This window comes from Thamnophis elegans, chromosome 1 (genome assembly GCF_009769535.1).
Source record: "Thamnophis elegans isolate rThaEle1 chromosome 1, rThaEle1.pri, whole genome shotgun sequence".
In the NCBI taxonomy this organism is placed as follows: domain Eukaryota; kingdom Metazoa; phylum Chordata; class Lepidosauria; order Squamata; family Colubridae; genus Thamnophis; species Thamnophis elegans.
The window spans coordinates 100,569,358-100,579,261 of NC_045541.1; the positions used below are offsets into that span (position 1 = coordinate 100,569,358).

General features: G+C 34.9%; 1 protein-coding gene across 5 annotated transcripts in view; it reads left to right on the top strand.

Annotated features, from left to right (window-relative positions):
• CAPRIN1 (cell cycle associated protein 1) overlaps positions 1-9,256 on the top strand; it is a 48,361-nt gene extending 39,105 nt beyond the window's left edge. For 2 of the 5 annotated variants that reach the window (XM_032225703.1, XM_032225687.1), the window contains exons 13-19: positions 3,412-3,522; positions 4,014-4,163; positions 4,573-4,726; positions 5,249-5,443; positions 6,476-6,576; positions 7,154-7,217; positions 7,861-8,625. In XM_032225703.1, the coding sequence (XP_032081594.1) occupies positions 3,412-3,522; positions 4,014-4,163; positions 4,573-4,726; positions 5,249-5,443; positions 6,476-6,576; positions 7,154-7,217; positions 7,861-7,925 (840 nt within the window). In that variant the 3' untranslated portion in view covers positions 7,926-8,625. Of the gene's footprint in view, positions 1-3,411; positions 3,523-4,013; positions 4,164-4,572; positions 4,727-5,248; positions 5,444-6,475; positions 6,577-7,153; positions 7,218-7,860 lie in introns of all 5 variants that reach the window. The other 3 variants (XM_032225721.1, XM_032225695.1, XM_032225712.1) reach the window with 3 other exon arrangements.
• Positions 9,257-9,904: the final 648 nt, after the last annotated feature.

Here is a 9,904-nt window from a genome sequence, read left to right on the forward strand (position 1 = left end):
AATCTGTAAATGCCTCTGTACAAACACATGGAGACATCAAAATGGGAAGTCAGCAATAGTCTTTTAAAACTAGGGTTATACAAAACATTGGGTGGTCTGTGCTTGGATTGAAATATGTGTATATATTTCAAACATGTAGAGGTAGAGTGGGAGACATCAGGAAAATGAAAGGCTGAGTGGTCTTAATATAACTAAACAGAGCAGAAGAAAGGTTAGGATTAGGTGCTGGAAAAGATAGATGTGCTGAGTTTCTGTAACACACTTTAAAGCATGGCAGGACACAATTATTTTCATGCATGAAACAAATAACAACAATAACAATATATCATGTATTCAGAATTCTGAAGTAATAATTATCCTTGGAAATTAATTCTGGAAGTTGGCTTTATTTTAGTATTTGAATTAGCCTGTCATTGTGACTTGCTTGCAATATTCTTCCAAATTAGAACCATGCCTATAAAGTATTTAGGGTGAATTGAATCACAGCTATTAGTTAATTTCATTTAGAGCAGTGATGGCGAACCTTTTTTGGCTCATGTGCCATAAGCGGGAGGAGCGCAGGGGGGTTGTGTGTGGGCATGCCGCACCCATAATGCAATGCGAGACCCCCCCCAGTGCGTATGCGCACATGACAGGCATTTCCCCCCAATTTTTTGCATGCTTTTTTCGCCCTTCCCAGGCTCCAGAAACTTTATAGAAGCCTGAGGAGGGTGAAAACAGCCTCCCCTCCCCCTCCCGAGGCCCTCCGGAGCCTTCAGGGAGCTTCAGGAGGCTTCCCTGAAGGCTCCGGAGGACTAAAAACGATCCTACGAGCAAACTGGAAGTCCATTCCCGAACTTCCGGTTTGCCTGCAGAGCCCTTTTTTTGCACTTCGGAGGCTTCAGAAAAGCTCCATCATTTTTCATTGTCTAAATATATTAAATTAGTTTAAATACAAATTAACTATTGTAGTTTTAAAAGTATTTTTTTCTAGGACCTTAAAGTGGTGCTTGTACTCATTACATAAATTTCCATAAAAAATAATGGTGAATAAGGATTAGGATTAAAAATGGAACCATGATTAAAACCATAAATGAAAATCAGAATAGAGTAGAATTTCTTGTAACTAAAAATCTTGCTAATTTTTACTATTAGTTTCAGAATGACATGATCACAAATAGAGAGACTTTTAGAAAAATAAAAGACTTTAAATCATTAATGCTCACAGAAATATGCAGAATGCAAAAAAATTAATTGTAATCCTCTTCAAATGCGTGAATTATATTAGCTAATTCTGATAAATGACAGTTTTAAGAACATGTACTATTTGGAAATAAACTGACATTTCATTCTGTTTAAATAACACTTTTATAATGGATATTAATGCTTCCTTATTTCTAGCACATTTTAACAAAGCTAATGATAATTTTAATTTGTGCCAACTCTTATGTTTCTATCTGACTGACCATTTGCAATGTAATTGTGTGTATAGAATGCCACATTGTAGGGCGAGCCAATTTTATTAGTTTATTCAGGATGGCTGCTGAATACAGTATTCTGGTTTTTAATATCAAAGCTTCCCCCAACTCCAGGACAACTATTTACATTTCCATCATTTAGTTTCCAGCATAGGTTGTTCTTTAGGCTGCTCATCTAATGCCTGATCCTGTTCTATAGAATCTATAAATCTATAAATTAGACAAGTTCTTAATTTGATGATATCAGAACCCTTTCCCTTCCCAGCACATGAAGAGAACTAAACCTACAAAGAAATAGATAAAAAGAAATAAGTATAAGTAGTCCTTGACTTAATATCACAATAGGGACTTTAAAATTAATAATTAAGTAGTTTTGTTATTGCGATGTCTTGTGACTGCACCCAGTTTGATGGCCTTTTCTCCCATAACGGTCAATAAATTCATTGCCATAGTTGTTAAGTAAGACATGTGACCACGACTTGTGACTGGGTTCCCTATTGATTTGCTTGTTGGAAGTTGACTGAAAATGTCATGAATCATGATCACGAAAGTGGGACACTGTTGTAAATACACAATAGTTGCCAAATGCCCAAGTCACAGTCACATGACTGCGGGGAAACTGCAAGGGCCATGAGTCATTTTTTGCAGCACTACCATTGCTAAATGAATGGTCATAAGTAGGAACTGCCATTAGCAAATGGCTTTGACAAGTGTCTATCCTTGCAGATTTAATTATCTCTCAAAATTTGCTTAGGGCTTTCCTTATGCTGTGCAAATCAGGGCAGGCTAACCCCAGGCAAAGACCGGATGAGATGAATGTGCTCCTTCTTTGCAGGTTTAAGGTTTGTCCAGCAGAACAGCAGCAAATTTGATAGCATTCCTGCCTTACAGACTTAAGAGATTTTTCAACCCCTCGCATTTATGTTGCTTATGACCCCTTGCGAATCATGGCCCAGAAATCCTGGATTAGGCAGTAAGAAAATTTGTGTAAATAATTTTTAGCAAAAAAAGGATAACATTTCTATATTTTTTGTAATAGGAACATTTACTTATTAAATCAGTCATTGTTACTTAATTTGCCTTGGTTCAGAGACTGGGCTTTATATTAAACTTGTGTGAAGATGTATGAACTGAATCTCCTATCCAAATTACACAGTCCTCTAAAGCTTTTGGAGAAGTAGAAAAGATAACTGAAAAAATTGGTACAACTAGTATAATTACTAAGCTTTCTTAAAAGATTATGAAATAAAAACTATATGGCCATAATTCTTAGTATATCCATCTTACGAAGCAGTGCTGTTATATAAAAAGAAATGGTATGAAAGCCTGCTAATATTAGAATTTGCAGAAATTTTAAACAATTTTAAAAACTTTTGGCCTAGCTAGAAACTCAGGAAAAAATCTCAAAATGCAGGTAGTCCTCGACTTATGACTACAATTGAGCCCAACATTTCTGTTAAGTGAGTTTTGCCCCATTTTACAATCTTCCATGCCATAGTTGTTAAGTGAATCACTGCAATTGGAAAGTTAGTAACCTGGTTGTTAGGTGAATCTGGCTTCCCCGTTGACTTTGTTAGAAGGTTGTAAAAGATGATCACATGACCCAGGCACAGTAAAAGTCATAAATATGAATTGGTTGCCAAGCATCTGAATTTTGATCACATGGTCATGGGGATGCTGCAATGGTTGTAACTATTAAAAAGCGTCATACGTCACTTTTTTCAGTGCCCTTGTAACTTTGAATGGTCACTAAATGAACTGTTCTAAGTTGAGGACTACCTGTAGCACTTTGTGAACTAGAAGAAATAAAAGTCTTCTAGATTTTCTAAATATGAATAAATATTCAGAAGAATGTTGCTAACATAGAGAGAGCTGTAAAACTCATGAAATTCAAAGGAAGGACTTACCGAGAGGCCCTGGCTGGAGTTTCTATTAAATTTTAAAACTTTGACAGGTCCCCTTGGTTTCTTCCACAAGTGAGGGATATACAGCATCCCAGCCCACGTATCAGCCTTCCCATTCAACAGAACAGCGACCTCAGAAAGAATCAATTGACCAGATTCAGGCAAGTTATGAGACTTCATTATGCTTGGGAGGGGAAAGCGTTTTGCATATATAGATGAGTGCCCCTCTTAAAAAGTCTTGGAAACTATTTTAGATATCAGAGTTGGGGGAGGTTGATAATTTTTTAACTCAAATGTTTTGTTAAGCTTATCTGTTCTGATTCTGAACATTTTAGAAGCAATTTTTAAAATTTAAATTTGGGTAGACTTTATCTAATCAAAAGGTGATTCGATGTAATTGGTATTTGATTGACAAGGAAATGCCTCTGTAGGTTCACTGTCACTGTACAGAAAACTACTTTCTGTAATCTTTTCATGTTCAAGGTTAATTCAGAGTAGAATGCTAGGATCTTTCTACTCTTAATAAAGAGAGGATACTATGTAACAGGGATTTTACACTTTTCCCTTTTCTTAGGCACACTTCGTCAGCAGCAACTTATTTCATAATTAAAAATGGTATTGATGTTAATGTTAAGTTAATTTTATTTGTCAGGCTTCAATAACCTTAAGTACTGATCAGACACCAACATCGTCGCCACTTCCAGTTGCATCCCAGCCTCAGGTATTTCAGGCTGCCTCTAGCAAACCCTTGCATAGCAGCGGAATCAATGTTAATGCAGCTCCATTCCAGTCCATGCAGACGGTAAGCATTAAATATATTAAAAATGTAAATAACAAAATTTTGGATGTCAGCATCATGATAATGGTCAATTTTTCTGTAAATACTATTAGTAGTTTATTGTATTTTATTGGTGTCCCGCTTTTATTGTTTTATAAATGATTCAAGATGATGAACATGTCCAACACACCTTCCCCCCTTTTTCCCCGCAACAACAATCCTGTGAGGTGAATTGGGCTGAGAGAGAGTGACAGCCCAAGGTCACCCTGTTGGCTTTCATGGCTAAGGCAGGATTAGAATTCATATTTGGTGCCTTTTGAGTCTGGTGTCTTAACCATTAGACTAAACTGGTCTATGTTTTTGAAATGTTTATGGCATATCCCTTGAATCCAAATTTTTAAAATTAACTGATTTTTACTTACTTTCCATCTAGGTATTTAACATGAATGCACCTGTTCCTCCTGTCAATGAGCCAGAAACTCTAAAGCAACAAAATCAATACCAGACCGGTTACAGCCAGACATTCTCCAATCAGCCCCATCCAGTAGAACAATCAGAACTTCAGCAAGAACAGCAGCTTCAGACAGGTAAAACTGTGAAAAACTGAATGCTTTACTCTCAAAAATGTTTTAAAGAGATGTAGTCTAAATGATTCTTTATTGATGGTGTTTATGTAATATAGTCTGCATATTGTGAAAAAAACAATTCTGCAATATTTGTATGGTTTTACAAAGGGGGAAATGCTGAGGGATAAATATTAATGTTGATGATTTTATATACCAAACTGAACAAAACCCATATCCTAGCTGGTAAAAGGGACCCCCTCCCCCCCAAAAAAACTTTAGGAAACTAAATTGATGAAGTTACACAGTGCACTCTTTAAATCATGTGAAATGTAGGGACTATTCTACTTGTTTAGGGAATTCAGACTGCCATGTTGGATTTAATTCTGCAAACAATCTTTCTTTAGATAGGTAAACATTTACTGTCCTACTTGGTGGCTCTTAAGCAGAGTACATTGGTGAGTTAGCTTGATATTATTTGAGTCTTTAGGAAACTGGAGTATACATTCAAATTTCTTGTACTGTCTTGGTTTTTTTTCATTTTAGTGGTTGGCACTTACCATGGTTCCCCGGACCAGTCCCATCAAGTGGCAGGTAACCACCAGCAGCCTCCACAACAGAATACTGGGTTCCCACGTAACGGTCAGCCTTATTATAACAGCCGGGGAGTGTCTCGTGGTGGATCACGCGGCACTCGAGGCTTAATGAATGGATACAGGGGACCAGCCAATGGGTTTAGAGGTAAAAACTTAAAAACCTTTTAAGATTAATTCTGAATGTTTTTCAGAAATGCAGAATATCAACAAGTTTAAGCATTAGAGTAGCATGCTTTAATTTTTTAATGACAAAAAAAGTGCAGCATTACATAAACTTTGTAGTAGTTGCTCTGGCGTAGTATAAAAAACAAAGCAGATCATACAAGGGCAAAGTATGAGAAGGAACTAATTACAAGTATTTTGATAAAAGTTTAATAGGATGTGTATATGAAACTGAAAGTGACTTTCCATCTGTAACTTGCTAAATGGCTGCATCTTTTTCAGGGCTTATTCCTTGGCTTACAAAAGCAAGTCTTTCACTTATACAAACTATGACTCTTGATGGTATTCTTTATTTTGGTGCCTGAATTTATTAATGCATTTAAATAATTTATAATAAATCTTGCATATAATGGGAAATCTTGAAGACACTGAATGGTGCACAGGAACCCAGATGCAGTTTAAACGCTTATCCGGTAATTTAATGTTAAAAGATTAAGTATGGTATAGATGGAAGAAGAATTTATTTTCAGTCTAGTATTGAATTGTGAAGTTCTAGTGTTTTCCATTTGTAAGGAAATTCTCCATGATCATATTTATAAAATTTACAAGCAAGAAGCAGCATACTCCTTCCTCCTTCCTAGGAGCCGTAGTGGCACAGTGGTTAGATTGCAGTACTGCAAGCTACTTCTGCTGATCACTGGCTGTCAGCAGTTTGGCAGTTTGGGTCTCACTGGCTCAAGGTTGACTCAGCCTTCCATCCTTCCGAGGTCGGTAAAATGAGGACCCAGATTGTTGGGGGCAATATGCTGACTGTGTAAACCACTTGGAAAGGGCTGTAAAGCACTGTGAATCAGTATATAAGTCTAAGTATTATTATTGTTCCTTATGGTGCTTTCTCAGAATGTTCTGTAAGATTTTTTGTGTGCAGAATGCTATTTCTGGATATATCATAAGTATATTCATGTATATTTCATAAGATAATCCTATCTAGTAATAGTTTTATCCTGATTTTTAGGAGGATATGATGGCTACCGTCCTTCATTTTCCAACACTCCAAATAGTGGTTACACCCAGGCACAGTTTAATGCTCCACGAGACTATCCCAACTACCAGCGAGTAAGTGTACTCAACTATGATCTTTTGAATGTAGACTATATAGGAGATAAAATGTTTTTATATCTGCTTGTGATGATATATTGGATATAAAATTAATTAAATAATTATTTTCAGATCACATTTTAACTTTTAAAGATGAAAATACTCTGGGATTTATTTCATCCCTGGATTATAAATATTCTCCTTTGTTGTTACCCTGCTTTATTAGATTATAGATGTACATTATTTCCTGTAAAAGGACTTTCATAGCCAACTGCGTAACCACAAAACAAAATCATCCAAAATAAGTGAATTCTTGTTTGATTTTCTAAATCCATTGAAATATCATTTTGTAAATTTGTATTTTAATCCCCCCTCATACCCAATTGCTTGACAAATATCTTATGAATATACTGAATGTTAATGGCAATTAGCAAAGAGAGAAAATAAACTTGAGATGAAATTCAATAGTTAAAGCCTTTCTAAATGTGTGAAATGTTTTGTTCTTTCATTTTTGACATTGCTTAAACATTTTTTTTTTGAAACTCTGGACTTTTATATTTTACTTTTTCACTACTGACTGATCTTTTTATTTCAGGATGGATATCAACAGAATTTCAAACGTGGCTCTGGACAAAGTGGCCCTCGGGGAGCTCCTCGAGGTAATATTAGATAATAGAATTATGATTTGAATATTTACATGGATTCTGGAGTTGTGTATCTTCAGATACTTCCATTCAAGATTCTTTAATAGTTGCAATTTATAATTATGTTTGTTAATTTATTTTTTTTAACTATATATTCCGCTTTCATGCTATTATTTGTTCAGAATTATTGTTTCATTGTTGCCATTAGTGTGGAAATCAGTAATATTTTGTTGGTGGGGAGGTTGACTATTCTGAAAAAAACATTTCAATCCTGTCTCTGGGCAATAATTTGCATTTTGTTTCTGGACTACACAAAACAATAAACAAGCCAATTAGAATTGTACACCATATCATTGACTGTAGTATTTTATCATTCTATTCAAATATTATCTGAAAACAAGTTTAGGGTAGAATTGTGTCTATGGGGTAAGGAACTTGTAGGACATGTTTAAGGTTTTGGTATGAAATTGTGCATTATTTTTGTACGTGTATGGCATTGCTTCTGTACAGCTGAAGCCTGTTGCTTTGTTGAGAAGGCAGATAGTGGGTAATATTTTCAAGAATTAAATAAACTTAAGAATTTAGATGTAGAAATAAATGTTTATCCTAAAAATCAAAAGTCTCAGTCCCAAAATAAATTTTTATTTTTATTTTCTAGGTCGTGGAGGACCCCCAAGACCCAACAGGGGAATGGCTCAAATGAATGCTCAGCAAGTGAATTAATCTAATACTCAAGATTACTTTTAAAACGCCAAAAACACTGGCCAGTGTACTATATACATGTTACCAGAAGAGTTATCTCTGTTTTCCTTTATAGGAAGTTCATAGTAAAGGGATTATTTTCATTGCCCATAAAGACAAGACTACAGTTGTCAGCTTTATATTACCCGGATATGGAAAGAAATGCCGTTTGCGCTGCATGTTCTGTCCTAAGCGTCACTTTGAGCCTTGCACATGAGATCCAGACCCTTGCTTTGATTTTAAACAAAAATGGCAGTTTCAGAAAATGTCTATAGTTAATTGAACAGGCAGAAATAATCCAACTGACTTCATTGATGTCATATAGTTCTGCAGCAAATTTGGATAAGAATCTGTAAACCCATAAACGTTTTACTCAAGACAGTTGATATATTTAAACTTTTACATTAAAAAGATGGAAGAAGTGAAGTGTGGCTTAACAGAACAACAACTACATTTCAGCTTTTTCTGTTTCATTGAAGCGCCTGAATATTTACATGCATAATAAAGAGTCCTGACTAGATATTAAATCGGTAAACAGCTTAGGCACACCCTTAGCTACAGCACTTTTTTATTAGTCTGATTTGCTGTGGTAAAGGGATGCATTAATTGTTTTGTGTATCTGTTGATATAATTGTGTAAACCCAGAATTAAGCTTTGATTGGCACTTTAAAATTTTGTGTAAGAAATAGAAGATATAATCTGGACAGCCACTTGTATTTTCAAATGTGAAGTGTTGAAAGAGATCCCCTGAACACATTTCCTAGATAGCAATGCCGTTTGTAAGGATTGGTATTCCTTATCATTCCTTATGATTTGCACATTGTCTGTCATTAATACTTAAACTTGCTGTATTACCATCTTAATAACTGATGCTGGTACTGATGGAAATTAATGGGTATGCATACTACATGTCACATGTCTTTTTCCCCCTGCAGCTTTTAAAGATTTTGAGAAATCTCAAATCCCTGCTGGTGCCCTTTAAATTGCTCTTTTTTGAAAAGCACCAGTAAATGTTTTGATCTGTTTCCCCTTTTAAGGGAAATTACAGCCAGCAGTTACAGATCCAAGCGAGATAAATAAACATGTTTATATTAAAAAAACCTGTATTCCTTAACATATCTTCAATGACTGATGAAAACTCCACAAGCACATTCTTTGAACAGTTTTTTTTTTCATTTTCAACACTCAAAGATGATTCCCAACCCAGAGGTTTGTAAGATATTTATCCAGTAAGGATATGCATTTATCTGACTTGTTACAATCATCAGATTCAATGTTGTCAATTTATATTATGTAGGGGTTGAAAAAGTTTTGAACAAGCAGTAAGAATTGCGTGCATGGATCTTTCGAAACCACCTACACAAGAATTCATGAATTAGTTCAAAGTGTAGTTGGAAGAGTGCTTTTATGGACAGAGCCAGTAGTTCTATTAATTAATCACATTGGGATTATAGAGTTACTGCGGGGTTTTTTAGGTTCTTTTTGTTTAGTTGACAACTTTTCCTGATTCTGTATATGGTAACAAAAAGTAGATTCTTCAATTATGATAATTAAGTTAATTCTTTGAAAGTTTTTTATATTATTAGTATTTTTAGGTACTGTTAGTGAAAAAGATCATAATGGAAAATAACTTCAAATACAGTATCAGAAGCCAAAGATAAATTGGAAAGTAAACAAAATTATTATGTGATGCATTTTTTTTTAAAAAAATCAAGATTATCCAATGTGATTTAAACAAACTGCTGTGCATAGGTATTTGTCAATAACTTACCTGTTTATATAAAATAAGCAACTCTTGCTAGCTTTTTATTGGGAAATGAGGCATACAACAAAATTAAACTTACTATTGGAACATTGCTTTCAAGGCAGATTTAAAGCCACAAACTAAAATTTTAAACTAAAAAGTATTTAGAGTGGCAAAATCTTTTGAGGGCACAGAATTTGGTGTCCGAATCAACTAC